The sequence below is a fragment of the Meriones unguiculatus genome, chromosome 10 (assembly GCF_030254825.1).
Source record: "Meriones unguiculatus strain TT.TT164.6M chromosome 10, Bangor_MerUng_6.1, whole genome shotgun sequence".
Classification (NCBI taxonomy): Eukaryota; Metazoa; Chordata; class Mammalia; order Rodentia; family Muridae; genus Meriones; species Meriones unguiculatus.
Genome location: NC_083358.1, coordinates 4,943,148 through 4,964,447, shown reverse-complemented (window position 1 = coordinate 4,964,447; position 21,300 = coordinate 4,943,148). Strand labels below are relative to the sequence as shown.

General features: G+C 53.0%; 1 protein-coding gene and 1 non-coding gene across 4 annotated transcripts; one reads left to right on the top strand and one right to left on the bottom strand.

The window, feature by feature from the left end:
* Positions 1 to 631: 631 nt before the first annotated feature.
* Gas8 (growth arrest specific 8) lies at positions 632 to 18,382 on the top strand. 3 transcript variants are annotated; one of them, XM_021631229.2, is made up of 11 exons: positions 632 to 749; positions 2,172 to 2,258; positions 4,220 to 4,417; positions 5,349 to 5,555; positions 6,652 to 6,706; positions 7,368 to 7,573; positions 8,584 to 8,751; positions 9,130 to 9,216; positions 11,137 to 11,346; positions 15,355 to 15,420; positions 18,099 to 18,382. In XM_021631229.2, the coding sequence occupies exons 1-11, from the start codon at positions 747 to 749 to the stop codon at positions 18,246 to 18,248; spliced, it is 1,437 nt and encodes a 478-aa protein (XP_021486904.1). In that variant the 5' UTR covers positions 632 to 746; the 3' UTR covers positions 18,249 to 18,382. The 3 variants fall into 3 exon arrangements, with proteins under 3 accessions (XP_021486904.1, XP_060247791.1, XP_060247792.1); XM_060391808.1 differs by lacking the exons at positions 632 to 749; positions 2,172 to 2,258; positions 4,220 to 4,417 and having other exon boundaries at positions 5,417 to 5,555; positions 6,652 to 6,695; XM_060391809.1 differs by lacking the exons at positions 632 to 749; positions 2,172 to 2,258; positions 4,220 to 4,417; positions 6,652 to 6,706 and having other exon boundaries at positions 5,429 to 5,555.
* Positions 18,383 to 20,975: 2,593 nt separating this feature from the next.
* On the bottom strand, positions 20,976 to 21,094 carry LOC132646096 (5S ribosomal RNA). Its single transcript, XR_009584230.1, has one exon. It is a non-coding gene; the product is annotated as a 5S ribosomal RNA (ribosomal RNA).
* Between the last annotated feature and the right edge of the window lie 206 nt (positions 21,095 to 21,300).

Sequence of the window (21,300 nt, the reverse complement as noted above, 5' to 3'; positions counted from 1 at the left end):
TCTCTCTCTTCTCTTTCTTTTCTCCTCTTCTCTTCTCCTCTCCTTCCTTCCTTCCTTCCTTCCTTCCTTCCTTCCTTCCTTCCTCCCTCCCTCCCTCCCTCCCTCCCTCCCTTCCTTGCTTCCTTCCTTCCTTCTTTCTCTTTATTTTTATTTTTTGAGAGAGGGTATTGGTATGTAGCCCAGGCTAGTTTCCAACCCGTGCAGTTTTCCCCTCCGCGTCCCCAGTGTTGTGATTGCAGGCATAAGGTAACACTCCCAGCCTTTTTTCTTTCCTGATTTCCGGGATGCCCAGCTTTGCGTTTTCGATCTCATCAGGGCAGAACGTGGAAGGAATTTTCACCAGCGGGGCAAGGTTGGATGAACCAGAGGAGCCGGCTCTGAGTTCACGTTTGAATGCAGTTTGGGAACTAAGCTTGGGTGGCGGGTTAATCATTCAGACATGCTCTTCTTTATCTGTTCCTCCCTGAGCGCCCACCACGTAGATTCTGCAGAACCGCAGGATGCACAGAGGGAGGGAGAGTAGCAGCGCCTGGGAGCGGCCCCAGCTCGGCCGTGCGTCGTTAGGGACGCGCTCCCGGTTGCCCAGGTCCCTCGGGGAGGACAGGGGGCGGTGCAGGGGCGGGGAGCATAGTCTCGCGAGGGTTTGAAAACCGGCGCGGGATCTCGTCCGGGTTGCCAGGAGACCGCGCAGCCTGCGCTGATCAGCGCCTGTTCCCGGGTAGTGGCGGTGCTGGACCGGCGGCAGCATGGTGAGTTGGGCCGGCGCTCTGGGGCGGACAAGCTCGGATCTCCGGTCCCGGGGGAGCCCGCGGGAGCCGGGAGCTGAGCGGCCTGCAGTTGTGGATGACTAGTGCTGAGAACTGGGCGCGTCCGTGAGGTCGGCCGGGAGGCCGGGGCCTGTGTACGCTCGTAAGGTTGGGCTCTTGGGTTCTCTGGGAGAGTCGTCGGGCTGAGAGCCTGGTGTGCAAGGCGTCCAGAAGTCAGAAGCTCAGTCCGCGAGTTCCCAAGGGTCCTCAGGGAGCAGAGTCCCACAGATCTGTCTGAGAAACTGTCGCAGATCTGTCTCTGAGGTGCGGAGCCTGACCAGGGGTCCCGCCGTGGTTGACAGGGAAGACCTGGGAAGACCAAGGCAGAAGGCCCTGCCCTAGATGGTCTCATACAGTGACCCCCCACCAGCTTTCCGAGGTCGGTGTTGTCATTAACGCAGCTTCTTGGCAGGCGTGCCAGGGGATGGGTGGAGCCTCCCCGTGGGAGCTCCTGTCTGGAAACATGGAGACAGTATTAGCAGCTGGAGAATCCTCCTTCAAAGCCTTTGTGTCCTCGTCAAAGCTGCTAACATAAAGCAGGACGTGGGGCTGGAGAGATGGCTCAGTGGTTAAGAGCACTGTCTGCCCTTCCATAGGACCCCAATTCAATTCCCAGCACCCACATGGCAGCTCGCCACTGTCTGTAACCTCAATGCCAAGGAGTCTGACACTTCACACTAATGCAGAAATGCTCACTCCACTGTGAGCAGAAACAGGGGAGTGTGCTGTGGGCTCACTCCTGACCAGAGTTCTCTGAAGCAGCTTTATATTTGGAAGAAGCGAGGCCTCAAAGCGGAAGTGGATAGGAACAGGGCCTTAGCTAAAAGGATAAGTTTTGTTATGTGTCTCTGGGGTGTGATAGCCAACATGCCATAGGGTGGTGGTGGGGGATTGCTCCTAATTTTTAAAGCCCAGATAAGTTTTTCGTTTAGGTTTCTGCACTACCCCTCAAATGCACCTTAATTTTAGCTTTCTTGCTCACCCTCCTCTGCCTTCCCCAAATAAGTTTTTCATTAAAAAAAAAAAATTTTTTTTTAACAGCACCAAAGAAATCCTTGCCCTTTATTCAGGAATAAATGAATCTGGGGTGAAATTCTTTCTTTTTTTGTGTGAAGAGAAAGCTTTCTCCTTTGTGCTTCTCCAAATGTGTTAATGATCTGTCTGTCTGTCTGTCTGTCTCTCTCTCTCTGTGGTTACTGGGGGAGGGGGTTAGTGTAGTGATGCCCTGAGTGGCCCAGTCAATAGTGCGTCACTGGTAGAGGTCAGATTCTAATCGCCTGTGTGAGCAGACAGAGCCAGCCGAGGAGGGAGGCTGTTCCACAGAGGTGGCCTTTACTCACTCGGCCATCTCTTCTTCACACAAAGGCGCCCAAAAAGAAAGGGAAGAAAGGCAAAGCCAAAGCCACCACGATTGTTGACGGCGTCCCCCCGGAGGAGATGACCAAGGATCAGGTGAGCACAGCCCATGCTGGCGGGTCCCCGAGTTGGGTGGGCCCTGCTGCAGATGTGTTGGTTGTGGGGCCTCAGTCTGTCCAAATGTAATGCTCCTGTCCTCTGTCGCTATTTCCATCACCTCCACGTGACCTGCTCTTAAAAATGCAATACAGCCATGTGAAGAAGCTATAATCAGAACGTGGAAGGACTCCCCCCAACCCTTGAACACAAGTTATTTTTAACTTTCTGTATTTTCTTTCATTCTTATCGTTTTATCACCTGATGGTGCTGTGTACTGCTGGCCAGTAAAGGAAAACAATTTGTGCTATAAATTTGCTGCATACAGGACAGTGAGATACATCCCAACCCCATTTGCCCAGATCTGGATCCCTCACAAATAGCTCATGAGATAAGACCAAGGAACCTTCCCCTCCACCACCGTGAAGACTTCTGCCTGCTCTCAGCGTGTGCACCCTCTCAGGGAGCTTGCACGCTGCTCACGCGCAGCGAGTTTCAGTAGATTTCCTCAGTTTATCTCTGTGTTCTGGGTAATCTCCTTCATTGCCTTTGCACTGGCCTTCCACATGACACTTTACAAAGGCTATATATATATATATATTTTTTTTTTTTTACAGCTATACTTTTATTTAAAATATGTTTTTAGGAGCCGGAGAATTGGCTTGTCGGTTAAGAGCATGGCTGCTCTGGCAGAGGACTCAGGCTTGATAGCCATCTGTAACTCCAGTTCTAGAGGATCTGATCCTCCTCTGACCTCCAAGGGCTCCAAGCACGCACATGATACACAGGCATTCATGCAAAGTACATGCTTTTAAAGACTTGATTTTATCTGTGTATCTGTGTGTGTGTGTGTGTGTGTGTGAGTGTGTGTGTTATCTGTATGTATGCATTTTTGATTTTTTAAGAGAAGTTAGAAATTTGAATATTTATAAGAAATCAGAAAAAACAAATAAATCAGTTGATGACAAACTCTAAAAGCGTACGAGCCAAACAGGACAGGGTGTCTGTTCGTAACTATTTGAGTGACACTGAAGGCACACAGTGTGAAGACACTTGTCGGACTCTCGGTGAGCATGTCACCCTGCGAGACGCTAGTCAGGTCCTGGGGTGCCATGCTCCCTCGTAGGTCCCTAGCCCCTGCCCAGCACCCTTCCTCAGAGCTCCTTGGCTGCTTGTTGTCTTGTTTATTGAAGTGAGAAATATGGTCCCTGTGTCTTTTTTTGTTTTTCTGTGCAGATTTCTCTATGTAGAACAGGCTGGCCTCAAACTCACAGCAATCCACCTACCTCTGCCTCCTGAGTGATGGCAGCCATGCCGCATTGCCCAGTGGAATGTAGCATTGAGAGAGAAAAATACAGTAACTATCCCGGGGCTGTGCCTAAAGATAACTAATTCTCAAGGGAAGCCAGGGCCCACGAAAGCTGGAAACCTGTCCTACTTTTCCCTCTAACCTATTTGCAGATTTATAATTGGCTCTGGACCTCAGGCTATTGAGTGCAAAGAGCCTGCTAGTTTTGTTAAATTTTTGCAGAGACATTTATGTGCTTCTGTGTGATCTTTATATCTCTCACAGTCCAAATATTCCAATTTCCAACAATTTTCCTGTTTAAAATAGTTTTAGATCGTTTCCTTTTAAAGATTTTGGGTTTTTTGTTTGTTTGCTTTTTGCAGTGAATAACAATGGTAGTCTAATATGTTGGAACAAAAATAATACTTGTGTTTCTTCTGAGAATCCAGGAGTTTCTTAAAGGAATCCAGGAGTTGCTGAAGAGATATAATTGTTTTGTAATAATTGGCCAAATTTGGGGACTCTTGCTGTTCGCTGTCCCGGAAGCCTTCCTGCCTTGTATTTTAAGTTTAGTAAAAATGGCCTCTCCCTGTCTCTCCCTGCTGCCCTTGGCACACACACGCTGATGGAGGGCGGGCGCATGCGGGATCTCTTGACAACCTTGCCTGGCCAGGTGGAGGAGCACATCGCCCGAATCCGGGAGGAGCTGGACCGGGAGCGGGAGGAGCGCAACTACTTCCAGCTGGAGCGAGACAAGATCCACACCTTCTGGGAGATCACGCGCAGGCAGCTGGAGGAGAAGAAGGCCGAGCTGCGGAACAAAGACCGAGAGATGGAGGAAGCTGAGGAGAGGCACCAGGTGGAGATCAAGGTGAGCAGAGGCAGCCAGTCTGTGCCCGCTGGCATGGTGCAGCGGCACAGAGGCGGGCGGAGGGGTGCGGGGGTGCAGGGGGAAGGGTTTCCCGGTTCTCTCTGGGAACACACTCCTTTGCACTGTGAACCAGAGCCGATTTTTCTAAGAGTCAAAGGAAGGGTTCAAAGGTGATTTGGCCATGTCATCTGTCATCCTGTCGATCACCACCTTCAATTCTGTTTATTAATTTGGTGGCCATCCGCATCTTCCTGCACGTGTCCTCCTGAGGCCGTGTGCTCTCTTACTGAGGGCCGCTGGCGCTGAGGAGAGGGCTGCCGTGAGGGCTAGGTGCAGGTGCACCAAGGATGGCTATACATTCAATCAAATGGAATTGTAAAACACTTGGCGCATGCCTGTTATCCCAGCGCTTGGGAGGCGGACACAGAGGACCAGGAGTTCAAGGCCAGCTTGAGTTATGTAAATAGTTTTAGACCAGCGTGGGCTACAGGAGACCCTGTCTCAAAACAAACAAAAAACATGACGTTTTCATTTTTATTTTTATTTTTCCCCCAAGACAGGGTTTCTCTGTGTAGCCTTGGCTGTCCTGGACTCACTTTGTAGACCAGGCTGGCCTTGAACTCACAGAGCTCTGCCTCCCTCTGCCTCCCTCTGCCTCCCTGAGTGCCGGGATCACAGTGACACCGTGCGTGCTCCGGCCCATTTATTCTTTATGAGTGACCTGTCACAGTGTCAGCTGTGCGCCCTGTTAGAACCACTTGACAATCTCTGAGGAGGACAAGGGGTGCAGTTTCATCCTTGGAGTAGCTGGAGAGGCCGGCAGGTGGCGCGCGGCCGTGAGCAGGCTAACCCTTCCGGCTCTTCTGCAGCCTCGGCGCGGCCCCTGTGAGCTGGGCACGCGCGGTGCTCCAGATGCGCCTGTGCCCCGTAGGTGTACAAGCAGAAAGTGAAGCACCTGCTGTATGAGCACCAGAACAACTTGGCGGAGGTGAAGGCAGAGGGCACCGTGGTGATGAAGCTTGCTCAGAAGGAGCACCGCGCGCAGGAGGGCGTGCTGCGCAAGGACATGCGGCTCCTGAAGGTGGAGCTCAAGGAGCAGGAGCTGGCCAGCGAGGTGGTCATCAAGAACCTGCGGCTGGTAGGTGCACGCGGGAAAGCTGTCAGAGGTTTAAACAGATAAATTAGCAAACTTTTATTCAGACTTGCAGTCTGTAGGGGCAGGAGAGCTGGCCCAGCAGTTAAGAGCAATGGCTCCTCTTCTGGAGGACCTATTGATTCCCAGCACCCACATGGCAGCTCACAGCCATCGTGATTCCAGTTTCAGGGAATCCAGCAGCTTCCTCTGGCCTCTGAGCACCGGGCACACATGTAGCGTACAGACACACATGCTAGCAAAACACCCGTAATATCAAACCCACATCATGTAAGAGTCTGAGTTGGAGCGATGGCTCAGTGGCCAGGTGCCTCAGGTGGGCTCGGTACTCAGTGAAGAGTACTGGTTGCTCTTAGAGAAGACCCAAGTTCAACATCCATCACCCCATCTGGTGGTTTGCAACGGTCTGGAGCTCCAGTTCAAAGAGATCCAAGGCCACCTTCTGGCCTTCATATGCACCAGGCATGCAGATGGTTCACAAACATATATGCAGATATAATACACATATAAAATCAAATAATAATTAAAAATAAATGTTACAAAAATTATAATGTGATTGCTTATTAAAATAATCTCTGAGCTGAGTATGGTGGTGCATGCCTTTAGTCCCAGCACTCAGGAGGCAGAGGCAGGCAGATCTCTTGGGTTCAAAGCTAGCCCAGTCTATGGAGTGAGTTTCAGGACAGCCAGAGCTATGCCTCAAATACAGAATAACCGTCATTGTGTCTGAGCCCTGCTGTGAGCTGGGGCAGGCTGGCAGGAGCTCGTGAGGCTCCTGAGGGAGCCTGACGCCCCAGGTAGATGTGGCTGCTGATCTCCGGCTTTGGGATGATGGGATGAGGAGACAGCCATGTACAGTGCTCATGTCTGCCACTGCCTGTCAGGGGCAGAGGTGGCTTCACCCAGGGAAGTGAGGAGGGTATCAGAGCATGCTGTTCTGGGCATGCTCTGTGGCACAGAGGTGAGCGCAGGTCTCGCCGAGCTGGATTTTCCCGTGGGTGAGGAGTAGGCTCACCCTCGGGCTGGTAGTAGGCCTCCTGCCTGTCTGTCTGCCTAGTAACACCCCCTTCTCACTTTGCAGAAACATGCTGAGGAGATCTCCAAAATGAGAAATGACTTTGAAAGGCAAGTTCGAGGTCAGTTTCGCAGACATAGACCGGGTAGGATGGTGTCAGGGAACCCCTCCCATCACTGCTTGGTAGGTAACTTGAAACACATAAGTCTATTAAAGCAGCTTGCGCACACTCACACACACACACACACACACACACACACACACAGAGAGAGAGAGAGAGAGAGAGAGAGAGAGAGAGAGAGAGAGAGAGAGAGAGAAACAGATGGACAGACAGCAGGGAGGAGGAGATAGACACAGAGAGAGCCTATTTCTCAAGCCAACAGATTCATTTAGAGCCACAGAAAAACTCGTCGCCATGTGAATTTGGGGAGCTGCCGTTAACACCGGCGTCTCCGTTTCTGTCTGGAAGCAGCAGTTAGCAGCATGTGGTTCTCTGTAGCTCCTGGACTGAAAAGCCATACGTGTCAGGAGTCCATCTTGCTTATTTCTGTGCCCTCTAGCACGTGGCTGGATGGCATGGTTAGCGTGGCGAGGAGCGGTGGTAGTGAGCCTGAAGATGTCACCCACAGGAAAGGCTCTAGCCGTCCGGCTCTCTGGCACAGTCACCTGTGCAGCCTCTGTGTGACCCCAACCGCTGTTCCCAGCACCGCTGAGAGGCTCCGTCTTTTCCTGTGGCTTCAGGTCACCTGTTCTAAGCTGCCGTGTGTGCTACTGCTTTTCAGAAATCGAGGCCAAGTATGACAAGAAGATGAGGATGCTGAGGGACGAGCTGGACCTGCGGAGGAAGACGGAGATCCATGAGGTGGAGGAGAGGAAGAACGGTCAGATCAGCGTTCTGATGCAGCGCCATGAGGAGGCCTTTACCGACATCAAGAACTACTACAACGACATCACGCTCAACAACCTGGCCCTAATCAATTCCCTCAAGGTACCGCTGTGCCCTGGGAGGTGTGCTCAGGGCCCACGGGGCAGACCCCGCAGTCCTGCCGGGCCTCGCACTCCTTCTGTGATGATGCTGGACAGGGTCCCTCTGTCACTCAGAGGAAATTCATGAGTAGTGTAAGCAAGCCACGGTGTAACCGGAAGTCAAGTCGTCTGGACATCTCCCTGACTGGTGTAGGGGAAGGGGCAACTTAAAGGCGTCCTGACAAGTCAGTGTGGGTGGGAGAAGAGGCCGTTCAGACTGACATGTTGCCGGCCGGCGGGGTGCCTGGGGGTCGGCAAGATAGAGTCAGGAGTTCCTCCATCAGCCACTGCTTGGTAGCTTAGGACACATAACCCTGACCCCCGCAGGACTGCCACAGTGGAGAACTGCCTGCCCTTGGTCTAAACAAATGTGACCCTCAGTCTGCATGGGAGTTATATTCTTACGTAATTCAGAATAGAGCAAGACTGCAAAAGTATCACTTATATGTAAAATAAGACTAGATCCTCAGCATGCACGTGACTGCTTGGCTTTTTGACACAGGGCGCCTCACTGAGTAGTCCTGATTGTCCTAGAACTCACTATGTAGTCCAGGCTGGCCTTGAACTCACTGAGGTCCACCTGCCTCCCGAGGGCTGAGATCGATGCTGTGTGCACCACCACGCTGGCTCGGACCTCTTTTTAACTGAGGGCATCCGTGGCTGGAGATGGTGGTGCAAACCTGTAATCCCAGTGCTGAAGTTCAAAGCCAGCCAATGGTTAGGGAGCCATTGTCTTAAACAAACCAACAGTGCCGGTGTGACAGTTCAGTGGGTAAAGTGCTTGCCATGTGAGCCTGACCACCTGAGTGGGGGCCCTAGAACCCGCAGTGGGAGGAGAGGGCTGACCCCAGAAAGTTGTCCCCTGACCTCTGCATGTGTGCTGTGTCGTGCACACCCCCACTCACATCTCACACAAAACTGAGAGCACTGGGCCTGTGCTCCCTCACATCCCCGTGCACACTGTGCTAACAGGAGCAGATGGAGGACATGCGGAAGAAAGAGGAGCATCTGGAGCGGGAGATGGCAGAGGTGTCACTGCAGAACAAGCGGCTGATGGAGCCTCTGCAGAAAGCCAGGGAGGAGATGAACGAGATGCAGAAGAGACTTGCCAACTTCCAGAGGGACAAGCAGATCCTAATTGTGAGGCTCCTGCCTTCCCTCCCTGCTGGGCCCAGGAGGGGGGCAGGCTTACCTCCTCACAAGGAAGTGCTGGTGCTCGACCACCCACCCACGTCTCCTGCTCTCTCTCTCTCTTCCCCCACCTCTCCCCCTCCCTTTCTCTCTCTCTCTCTCTCTCTCTCTCCCTCTTGCTCTTTCTCTGCCTGGCTCTTCTAGGCTTCTGTAGACTAGACCCCAGTTTTCCACACATTCCACACATAGCTCGGCCACCAGCTGCTGGAGTCTCCAGCCAGTTGGTCCCCATGATTTTTTTCTGCCTTCCTGTCTCCAGGAGTCTGCTTTGTGAGTGTCTGTGAATCCTAAGTATTTCACGTCTCCTGTTCCCCGACCCCTCTGCAGTGCACGAAGGCTCGTTTAAAGGTCACCGAGAAAGAGCTGAAGGACCTGCAGTGGGAGCATGAGGTGCTGGAGCAGCGGTTTGCTAAGGTGAGCAGGCGCGCAGGCGCGCAGGCCGCGGCTGGTTCCTCCTCGGCACACACAAGGTCTGTTGGCTTGGACATAGTGTCGCACTGCCTCACTCAGCCTGCTCTTAAGTTCCTGGGATCTAGCATTCCCCTGAATAGCTGGAATTACCTGTGTGTGTGTGTGTGTGTGTGTGTGTGTGTGTGTGTGTGTGTGTGTGGTTTCTCTGTGTGTATCCCTGACTGTCATAGAACTCACTCTGAAGACCAGGCTGTGAACTCACAGAAACCCGCCTGCCTCTGCCTCCTGGTTGCTGGGATTAAAGGTGTGTGGTGCCACCACCGCCTTCATGTACACAATGTTTATGAGGCAATGCCCTGTGCTATGCTGTGTAGAAGGCAGAGTCTCACGAGGACCAGGGGCCCTGGGAGGGGCCCTTTGTCTTTTTGGAGGCTGGACTATCAGCTTGTGAGGGATGCTTGGTCCCTGTGACTTCATTCCTTCCTGTTAGCTCTTCATTGTAAACCTACATCCATAGTTCAGGGCCAGCCTGGACCACAAGGAAAGACTGTGCCTCTAAATAAGTAAGTAAAGAAATGCCATACTTTGATAAAGAAAAACAAATCCACTTTTAACATGAATTCTCAGAGGCCACTAATGTAGACATTTGGTGTGACTCTCCTCTTGTACACGTGTGAAAGCAGTCTGACTGTTGGGAATGAAATAGGACGTTGCTTACACTGCAGCTTTTCAGGCAATGGTGTGCCCTTGAAAGTAAATCTGGATCTGACACAGAGACTGCTCCAAAGGACTGCTCTGCTGAAGACGAGCACAAGCCGTCATGGTCTGTACTCATGAGTTCTCCAAAGACTGACACAGTTCACAGAGCAAATTCTCACATCTCGGATGGTACAGAGTTGGCCTTGGCAGGGAGGGGCATCAGCAAGGATAGAGGAGGAGGAGGAATCTCTACCGCCCGCAGGAATTGTCATAAATGCATGTTAAGTGACCCCGCCTAAGCCTGGTCATCTGCAGTGCATGGGAGTAGACACAAGTGGAGGAGAAGGCAGGGATGGATCTGTGCGGGGTGGGCAGAGCCTCTGTGGTCCTGCCTGACTCTCATATTGGGTGATTGAATATAAGGGCTCACCTTGAGCTTGCGGTCCTGCCTGTTGCATGGTTTCCAAGTACAGTGACTCTGTCCAGCTCTTCTTTCCGAGAAGGGCAGTCAGTGTGCTGGACAATTTAAGGTCAACTTGACAGAGGCTAGAGGATGGAACCTCAGCTGAGGAATTGCCTTTATGAGTTCCAGCAGTAGGGTGTTTTCTTAACGAGTGATGGATGGGGAGGGCCAGACCACTGTGAGTGGGGACCCCCCTGGGCTGGTGGTCCTGGGCTCTATAAGAAAGCAGTTGAGCAAGCCATGGGGAGCAAGGCAGTGAGCAGCACCTCCCCACAGCCTCTGCATCAGCTCCTGCCTCCAGGTTCCTGCCCTGTGTGCGTTCCTGTCCTGGCTTCCTTCAGTGATGACTAACAATGTGGGGGTGCAAGCCAAACCAACCCTCTCCCCCCCAGCTTCTGGTCATGGTGCTTCACAGCAATAGTAGCCCTAACTAGAATAATGCTAATTGTAACAGCCCGAGCTGGGATGACACTGACTTCCCCCTGTTGTGCTATGTGCTGAGCTATCCCCTGTCATTGTGTGCACGTAGGGTCTAGTGCAGGCAGTGTGGACAGCATGTGCCGGGGGGGGGGGGGTGGGCAGTAGTCCAAGTAACCCTTCTGCAGAAGCAGTGTGTGTGGGGCTGGTGGGAAACAGAAGCAGTGTGTGTGGGGCTGGTGGGAAACAAGCAGTGTGTATGGGGCTGGTGGGAAGTGGTTTCTCCCTGAGGAGGTGGCTCCAGGTAGGGTTCTTGTTGGTCACCACAGTCTTGTGGCCCCCAGGTCCAGCAGGAGAGGGACGAGCTGTACCGGAAGTTCACTGCGGCCATCCAGGAGGTGCAGCAGAAGACAGGCTTCAAGAACCTGCTGCTGGAGCGTAAGCTGCAGGCACTGAACACAGCGGTGGAGAAGAGAGAGGTGCAGTTCAACGAGGTTCTGGCAGCCTCCAACCTGGACCCGACAGCACTGACGCTTGTGTCCCGTAAACTTGAGGTAGGTACTGGTGGCCTCCGGAGCCATGGTGTTGTTTTCCATGGTGGGCCCCCAGCACTGTGCTCTGCCTTCTCAGTGGGCACAGAGACCCCTCGGGTAAGCCAGGGGCTGCCATGGTTCATGAGGTGAGAACAGGGTGGACTAGAGGCCCTAGTGCATTGGGACTACCCTCCACCCTCATCTCTCTCCCTGTTTGAGACAGGGATTCACTCTGCAGACCAGGGTGGCCTCACATTCGCAGAGCTCCGCCTCCTGAGTGCTGGGATTAAGGGGCTGTACTAAGCCCGGCTCTGCAGTCTCTCTTGGGCTGTCCCAGTCCCTCACTGACCCTATCCCTAACCTGAGTCTGCTCTTCCTGTTTAGCTGTGGCTCACAGTGTGCCAAGCCTTAGTCAGTGAATGGAACCTAGGTAACCTAGGAAGAAATCTGGGGATTTGTAGGTCCAGGTTCCTCTGTTACTTGAGACGCAATGGCTCTGCCTCTGTGAAGACCCTAGGGCCCTGATGTAGCACTTGGACAGTGACAATGAGGAGAGTTGGGCCATAGGGGCTGTGGAGCCTAACTTAGCCCTTGCTGCTTTCTTGGGCTCTGAGGAGTAATGTCTGAACAGAGCTAAGAATGTCACTCACTCATGTGTGTGTCAAATGGGACAATCTAGGAGGGACAGGGATAGATGAAACAAGTGAAGCTTCATCCGCTGGAAGGGCTGGGAACAGAAGATTCTCTGTTCCCTGAAGAGTCAGGAGGCCGACCCTCTGACAGAACCTCCCTGTTGCCTCTGTTTAAGCTTCTGGCAATGGCCAGGTCTCTCTGCTTCCTCTATCTTGCTTGGAAGAGGAAGGACATAGAAGGCATGTGGCACAGGTTGAGGGAGTCTGGCTGACAGGAATGCCAGCCTGCTGATAGGACTGATGGCTTCCAGACGCTGACAGGAGTGCCAGCCTGCTGATATGACTGATGGCCTCCAGACTCTGCTTGGTTCCAATAGCTCTGTGCATCTGTCCTGGGGTCCCTTGGAGAAGGCTGTGGTGGTTTACCACCGGACAAATGGATGCTCCTAGGAGGAGAACGGCTATATCTGAAGCCCCAATAGACCCAGGAAGGGCCAGCCAGTTCATTCCCAAGTAGATCCCTTAGGGCAGGAGAGCACACAGCTTCTCTGTGGCTTGTGCTGTGCTCGCAGCAGAAAGGCAGCCATGCAATGGCAAGTGCTGTGACATCAGCATACAGGTTAGTGGAGCCTGAATGCCAGTGCTCACTAGACCTCAGGCTCAGAGGACTAGCTTGGTGTGAGGTCAGTGTAAAGTTCCAGTTCCGTTTACCTCATGGCCTTTGTGATCTGAGCCATGCAATGAGGCATCGCAGGTAGCCCAATGCTGAGCCACACCAGGGAGTACCCGTGCATTGGGGGATGCAGACTTTGGGTGTTCTAGAGACCCAACTACTGTACTGAGCAGTTTAGTGACAATGGGAACTGTGGGATTTTCTGGGCAGAGGCTGGTCAGCAAGAGCCCACCTTACCTCACGTGGGAAGTGTAGGTGGAGAACAGTAGGAGAGGCAGAAACTCCAAGAGCCGTTAGGAGGCCGACCCAAGAGGGTTTGTGCATGATTGAGGAGGACCCAGGGTAACATCCAGATCCTTCAGCCGTGAGGCCAGTGTTTGCTCACAGTAGTTTGTGGGCTGTCTACCAGAGGAGACTCCCCAGACGTGGATCTAAGCCGATAAAAAGTCTTGACTAGCTGGCTGGTGACAGCAATAGGTATTTGGGATCCCAGTGTAGCACTGAGCCTTTCTCAGGGTGAGCCAAAGCACATACCCACAAAAACAAAACAAAACAACCCCTAACATATTTTAGTCTGATATAGTTCAGTTAGCGTGAATAGTTAGCCAGAAGCAGAACTACAGAAGCCAAAAGCAGCACTAGTATATGAGAGACTTTCCCAGAACTGTGGTCTTTGTTTTCATTTGATCTACGTGTTGAGTTTTACAGCCTGAATAGCACTTCCATCATGGAGTCAGTTGTGCTAAGGCCTGGGCCTGTTACAGTAGTAGGTTCTGGTCCGGTAGTGGCATGGGTGACGTGGGTTACTTGGTAGGTCAATTTTCAGGTGGTACCATTACCCAGGAGAGACCCTGTTGGACTTGGCAGCAGTGGAGTCCTGAAGCTGGTCTCTGCTCATTGCTGTGCCCTGGTCAGACATGTGGGGAACAAGCTCCTGCTGCTGAGTGCAGAGGAAGGAACAATCTATCCCTTGTAGAGTGACTGAGGCAAGGGTGTTCCCAGTTGTAGCCATCCAGATCATGGTGTGTTTGGCTCTAACTGTGAGAGCTCTTCCTCTCCTGGTCACTACTATTGCAGTTTATGCCAAGGGAGAGAACCTTTCATGGAAGTGACAAAGTGACAGTGAGATTTTTATTAGTGGTTATTTTAAAGTTGCATTGCAGTTTTTCTTTTAACCAGCTAGCATCTAAATAATTGAGAATGGACTACCATTTTTTTTTTAAGACCTCTGGAAGGGCAGCCAGTGTGCTCTTAACCTCTGAGCCATCTCTCCAGCCCTTATTTAGCAAGCTTTAAGGCACAACAACTGAGCAGTATTAATCTGTTTTAACCCTCTAAGATAATTTCACTATTTCACAGCACAAATCCCTCAGATACTTGTGGCTCTCTGCTCCAGCTGCTCAGTCATATCTCCTGGACCTCTCCTGCCTGAATCCCCATTTCTCTCTCCTCCTCCTCCCCTGGCTGGCAGGAAGTCCAGCCCTACCTATCCCCTCCACCCCCACCCAGTCATTGGCTGTTAAGCTTCTTTATTGACATATCAGGGAACAGCTGGAGCAGTGCACACAGCATTGAGATAGCACATTCTCACAAGAACTGCAACCAGATATGGGGGCACAAAAATCAGCATTTGAATCTTTACACAATACACAATAACATTAAGCTACAGTTTCTGCTTTTTATTTTTGAGCCAAGGTCTCACTATGTAGATCAGGCTGGCCTCAGACTGACAGAGAACCATCTGCTTCTGCCCCCAGAGTGCTGGGATTAAAGGTGTGCACCACTGTTCCCAGCTCTTAGAACAACTTTTAAAACTCTACAATCGCCAGGCAGTAGTGGCACATGCTCTTAATCCCAGCACTCTGGAGGCAGAGGCAGGTAGATCTCTGAGTTCAAGGCCAGCCTGGTCTACAGAGCAAGTTCCAGGGTGGCCTGGTCTATACAATGAAACCCTGTCTCAAAAAACAAAAACAAATAACAAAACAGTAAGATTGAGAGCAATACTGGAGGATAACGCTGTCCTGGCACATATCAACCACTGCCATCTTGGGATGTAGGCAATACAAGACACTACTGCTGACCCCGCCTTCTTCCTCTGTGTTTTGGAGAGAAGGTTTCTCTGTGTAGCCTTGGCTGTCCTAGAATGTACTCTGTAAACCAGGCTTGCCTTGAACTCACACAGATCTGCCCCCCAAGTCCTGAAATTAAAGGCATTACCACCACCACCCAATTTACTGTCCTTTTTTTTCTTGGTTCTTGCTTATCCCATGTTATTTAGCAAGCTTTAAGGCACAACTGAGCAGTATTAATAGATTAATCTGTAGGCACTGCAGACAGGCCTGCCTGGTCCACACTTAGGACTCATCTCTTACCGTCTTCAAGTCTGTCTCTCCCTCACCCTTTGTTCACCTGGCATCCTAGGCTGGTCTCCAGATTAATGTCCACTCCCTTCAGCAGGCCCAGTCAGGCTCTCGCCCTTGTTGATGCCTTTGTGAGTCTAAACAGCTCCATACCTCCCGTGCTGGACAGGAGTGTCAGTTGGCTCCTTCTGATACTCTCCTGATACCTGGTCCTTTCCTAATGACAAGCCTGTGTGGAAATGTATTGGTGACACATACCGCTATTCTTTGAGCCCTTCAGACCCTCAGGGAACTCCCAGACTAGTGTACATTTGTCCACCCTGCTAGATGACAAACATAAAAATCACCTTGTCCTTCTCCTTAGGATGTCCTAGAATCAAAGAATACGACCATCAAGGATCTACAGTATGAACTGGCCCGGGTCTGCAAGGTATGGCTAAGCCCCCATCCCCGGGGCTCCACCTCCTCCCTCGGGCTGTCTCCTCCCTTGGAGGTGTGCTTGTGACTACTGTAGTGCGGGGTGTCTGAGGACTGCACTCATTTCCTCTGCGTACTTCATTCAGGAGGCAGGTATGGTACTCCCCATGTGGCGTGCACGCACAGCCTTAGGGCCTGAGACCTTGTCCTGGCACTGCGGACAGGCCCGCCTGGTCCACACTCAGGGCTCGTCTCCTGCCGTGTTCAAATCCGTCTCTCCCTCACCCATCTTTGTTCACCTGATATCCTCGGCAGATTTCCTCTCTGGTCTTTAGATTGATGCCCACTGCCTTCAGCAGGCCCAGTCAGGCTCTCGCCCTTGCTGATGCCTTTGTGAGTCTAAGCAGCTCCATACTCTCCCATGCTGAACAGGAGTGTCAGCTCCCCCTGGACCCTGGCCACCATCTGTCCATCACCTGAGACAGGCCTGGCTTCTGCACCCAGCTGGGCCTGAAGGTTGCCCTCTCTGCTTTGCCCAGTGTCTTGCCAAGGATATACTTAGTGCAGTCACCCCACAAGTCACATTCCTCATGTGGGGGCAGGCAGGGCACCCCTTTTCAGTTGTTTAGGGCCTTCTCCAGACACGTGTGTCCACCCTGTTTGTTTGTTTGTTTTTAACCCTAGACGTAGGTAGGCAGGATCTGTTGCTGCGTCCCAGGCTCCATGCTGCAGGAGCCGCCCTGGCTTCCCAGCCCTCCCTAGAGGTCAGGCTAGAGCTTTCCTTATCACACCCATTCCTCAGCTGACTCAGCCTTGGCTTTTATCTGATCAGGGTGTCTGAACCTGGGTGTCTGGTAACCAGAGCCCAGCCTCTGAGTTTTCTCTGGAGCTCATCCTTATTTGCCTCTTTCTCTCTATTTCTAGTCACTGGTTCTCTTTCCTGAACCACAGTGATGATAAAGGAACCCTTTTTCTGTTTATGTTTGAGACACAGTCCCACTCTGTAGCCCTGGCTGGCCTGGGACTCACTCATAGACCAGGCTGGCCTAGGACTCACTCTGTAGACCAGGCTGGCATGGAACTCACAGAGATCTGCCCGAGTCTGCCTCCTGAGTATGGGGATTAAAGCTGTGTGCTTCAATCCCCAGCTAATGAACCCTTTTGATCATTTGCTTTGAGCATTTGACAGCATTTACACAGGTTCCAATCATTCCTCATTTCACTCAATTCATCAACACTTATAATCCTAGCACTTGGGGGTTGCTGAGGCAGGAGGAACACGAGTTCAAGGACAGCCTAGACTACAATGAAACCGTCCCTCAGAGACAACTAAAACACTTTCAAATCTTAAGCCACCTGGTGAAAGCCTCCCAGTCACACACATGCACTGGGGGTTAATAGCAGCGTAGTTTGGTTCTCAGCATCCACGTGGATGGCTCACAGCTGCCTGTAACTTCCCCAAGGAATCTGACTTTCTCTCTGGCCTCCTTGGGCATCTGCACATACTTGCACCCACACACACATGTATAGTAACAATACAAATACTGGACATGCTTTTTTTGAGCTGGGTGTGGTGGCACACCTCTGTAATCCCACCACTCACGAGCAGGGGCAAGTGGATCTTGGTAATGTCTAGGCCAACCTGGTCGCAAGTTCCAGGCCATCAAGGGTTATATCTGGAGATCATGTGTAAAGAGGGAAAAAAAAAAAAAATCAAAAAACCATTTTTGCAAGGTATGTTGGTGTGTACTTATAATTTTAGTGCTCACATGGCTGAAACAGCAGGCTTTTTTAAATTAAAACATTTGCCTACATTTTGATCATGGTTCTTCCTTTTCCCCAACTCCTCCCAGATTGCTCAACTTTGTGCTCTCTCTCTCCCTGTCTCTTTCAAAAACAAAACCAACAAATAAAACTTACAAAAAATGGGGTTGGGGAAGACCCAAACAAGTAAAACACTAATAAGAAAAATAAATGCATGCCAAAGCAAAACAAAATGCAACAAAAAGTCCACACTGAAAAGAGCAAAACCCAAACCACGGAGGTTGTTATGTGTTGGGTGACCTGCTCCTGGGCACGGGGTCTGCCCTGGAGTGTGGCTGCTGTGCCCAGTGACACTGCGTGGAGAAAACTCACTTTCCCTCGAAGCAATGAGACTGAATGCCAGGCCATTCTGGGATATGGCAAGTTCTAGCTAGCCTGGGTTACATAGTCTAGCTAGCCTGAGCTATATAGTAGGGCCTTCTCCCATACAAAAATAAAAACAAACACTGAAAAACAAAGCAAAATTAGCAGAGAACCCCCACCCAAGGGCGTTGCTTGTGTTTGCTGGCCCACCAACAGCGTTTCTGGGGGCTGGGGACGGTGAATAGATACACCATTCTACCATGGTGGAAGAGGGAGAGGCCCTGGGTGGATGGGCCAGGAGTCCACCAGAGGCAGTTCTCCTGAGTCTGTCCTCATTGTGAGGTATTCCGGTCAATGGCAGGAAGGCGTCCGCACAGCCTGGCACAGAACAAACCACTGGCAGATTCTCATTCCTTTCCACCCCCGTGCTTGGCCCAGCCCTCCCAGCCAACCTTTCCACCTCTCCACGGGATACAGCCTCCCTCTGGGTGGGCCATGGCATGTTGGCTATGGTTTCCAGGCCCACGTGGACTCCTTCTTCCTGACATTGCTCTGTCCTTTCAGGCCCACAATGACCTGTTGCGTACATATGAGGCGAAGTTACTGGCCTTCGGGATCCCCCTGGACAATGTGGGGTTCAAGCCCCTGGAGACAGCAGTGATTGGACAGACACTGGGACAGGGCCCTGCAGGACTTGTGGTTGCCCCTACCTAGCCACCGTTTGGGGCTTCAGCCTCTAGAGCTGGCCTTCCCCTCTTCCCTAATGATACCTCTTCTACACCAAGAACAGCACGCTTCTGTTTTGTAGACTCCAGCAGCAGCAATGAAAGTTTTCCACATTTCCTTCATGTTCTCTGTCTTTGTGGGGAAGAAGTACCTGCAAGGCCTGAGCTCAGGTTTCCTTGTCTACGTCCTTCCGGGTATAGCTTGTGTCACACTGCCGCCAACCTCCACCTTCCTCCAAGGGCCCCTCAAATACTACCCTGTCCAGCAGGAAGGAGACTCAGTGTCCCTTATTTGAAGCCCATGGCTGGGCGCTTTGAGCAGAGAAGGGCTGGCAGGCTGCCTCCTTGGGGCCAGGCTCTGCACACCCTCCCCGGGTAGACGGTATAGGACCACGGGCTCAGGAACAGAGGCTTGTGAATTCCATGCGTCTCTCTCCTGGTTTGATTTCTGTTGCTGTGATAAGTACCGTGACTGGAAGCAGGTTGGGGGAAGGTGAAAACAAACACTGAATAACAAAACAAAATTTCATTGAAATGATTGTCTTCATCTTGGGACTCTCACTGAGGGAAGGCAGGACAGGCACTCGCGGCCGGAACCAGGAGGCAGGAACTGAGGCACACCGTGGAGGAACACTGCCCACTGGTTTAGTGTTTATGGCGTGTGGCACACAGCTCAGGGCCTGCCTGCCCAGGGGGTGCTGGCCACAGTGGGCTGGTACTCGCACATCATCGATAACCAAGGAAACACCTTACGGACTCCAGGACAAGCCACCACATGGTGACACCTCCTAACTAAGATTTCCTCTTCCCAAATGACTCTAGTGTTCAGATGACAAAGACTGAGCAGAAGGCGCTGGAGCAGCACAAGGGGCCTGAGCCCACGAGCTGCTTGGTCTCCATGCGAGGATGCAGAAACTCCCACACTGCTGGGGAGACTGTAGTTCAGGAGACCATGGCAGCTTCTCTGAGGGCAGGGGATGGGGTGAGTCCTCTCTGGAGGGATCCATGCCGAGTGGACTCCATGGACTTGCTGGATGTAAAAATGAGCACAGGCATTTCCAATGAAGAGACAGAAGCGCAGTAGGGCTATATGCTGAGCCTAGGACTCCTCAGATGAGACCCTGAGAACAGACAGTGATGAGTCACCTTGGGCATGGTTCTGAAGAGCTAAGTACACAGGACAGAGGTAAGAGGAAGCAGAAAGAGAAAGAAAAAGAGAAGGAGGGGCCTGAATGCAAAGCCTCAAAGCAATTCAATAAGACCTATATATACCTCTGATACTAGGGTCATTGACTGTTGTGGACAAGGACCCTGGGCCCCACAAAGACCTTAAGCTACACTGGCCACTACCGGCTCACCACACACACACCATGCACCACCCACCACCCAAAATATGCCCATCCATCCCATCATTCATCCATCCACGATCCACTCATCGAACCATCCATCTATCATCCACCCATCTAACCATTCCCACTGTTTCATACAACACTCCTCCAAGAACCTATGTGGCCCCCACCCAACCACAGCATGAGGAGGAGGAGGCGCCACCACCCAACGCCCCTACTGTGCTGCAAATTTCCCTGCCTTCAGCAAGTGGCTACTGCTCACTGACTAGCAGGGGAGGAGCCAAGGTAGGTGAGGGCCAGGGCGAGGGCGAGGGTGAGGAGGCTGGCTGACCTGGGTCATCCTCCCGGACGAACCCGGGTACACGCCGCCCTGCCCGTGCTCTCCCGGGGCCCTTGCCGGATTTGGGTGCCCGCCCGGCATCCCTCCCTCACCCCGGGGGAACTGTCTCCAACTCGTCTTCCTCCTCCTCCTCCTCCTCCTCCTCCTCCTCCTCCTCCTCCTCCTCCTCCTAATCGTCCCCACAGGACGTGTCCAGCCCGACGTCCCAAGGCTCGAGTCCAGTTGCAGGGGACACTGGCTGTGCTTGGCGGCCCCGCTCAGGCTCCTTCTCTCTTGGGAACTTGAGGGCCTGCTCTTCCGACTCTGTGGTCCCTCCCCTCCCAGCCCACTGCCACAAGCGTGCTGCCATCCAGCAGCCATCCATCCACCCATCCACAAATCATCTATCCATCCATCCATCCATCCACCCATCCATCCACTCTTCCATCATCCATCCATCCATCCATCCATCCATCCATCCATCCATCCACCATCCACTCATCCATCATCCATCTATCATCCATCCAGCCAGCCGTCCATCCAACTCCTCCCTCCTCTAGTTCAGACACAGCCTCCTCCGTGAACCGCTGCGGTCCCCACCCAACCAGCCACCCACCCACCCACCCACCCACACCCACACCCGCCGACCCACCAGGCAGGAGGAGGAGGACGACGAGGAGGAGAGTCTGGTTGGGCAGCGTGGACACAGCCGCCCGGACTGACGGACTCTGCAGAGCTCCGCCACCAGCCCAGGATGTGGGGTTCGAAGGCTCCACGCGAGTCAAGACGGCCTCCCCCGCGGCGCCTCCACTGAGGTCCTGGGATCCCCGCCCTGGGGCCACCCCCTATCCCCTGTGCGGGGTCCAGCCCGAGGGCTGGCTGGCGCAGCCAGGGCGGACAGGGGCGCCCCTTGGCTTGGCGGGGGGTGGGGTGGGGTGGCGTGGGGGTGGCCCTGGGCGTGGCCCCGCCCGGCCCGGGCCACAGAGCTTTGCAGAAGCCGACGCAAAGCCCCTTTGGAAAACAGGCTCCTTTCCTGCCAGAAAAAAAAAGCCTACAGCACCCGGTATTCCCAGGCGGTCTCCAATCCAAGTACTAACCAGGCCCGACCCTGCTTAGCTTCCGAGATCAGACGAGGTCGGGCGCGTTCAGGGTGGTATGGCCGTAGACGCACGAGCCCGTCTCCGCGCCGCCCAAGAGCCTGCTCCGCGCCTGCGGCCGCGCTCCCCCGGCCCGCCCCCGACGACAGCCGAGCCCAGCCGAGCCCAGCCCACCCCCCCCGCCGCCCCTGGGCCCTCCCCGAGCCCCTCCCCGCTCCCGCAGCACGGACCAGGGCCCACGGGCCGGGCGGCCGGAGGGCGCGCGACCTAGAACCT

Coding starts and splice junctions, on each gene's coding strand:
- Gas8 (XM_021631229.2), top strand. Junction 6,707..7,367: donor CTTTGAAAGGCAAGTTCGAG/GTCAGTTTCGCA, acceptor ACTGCTTTTCAG/AAATCGAGGCCAAGTATGAC. Junction 15,421..18,098: donor AACTGGCCCGGGTCTGCAAG/GTATGGCTAAGC, acceptor CTGTCCTTTCAG/GCCCACAATGACCTGTTGCG.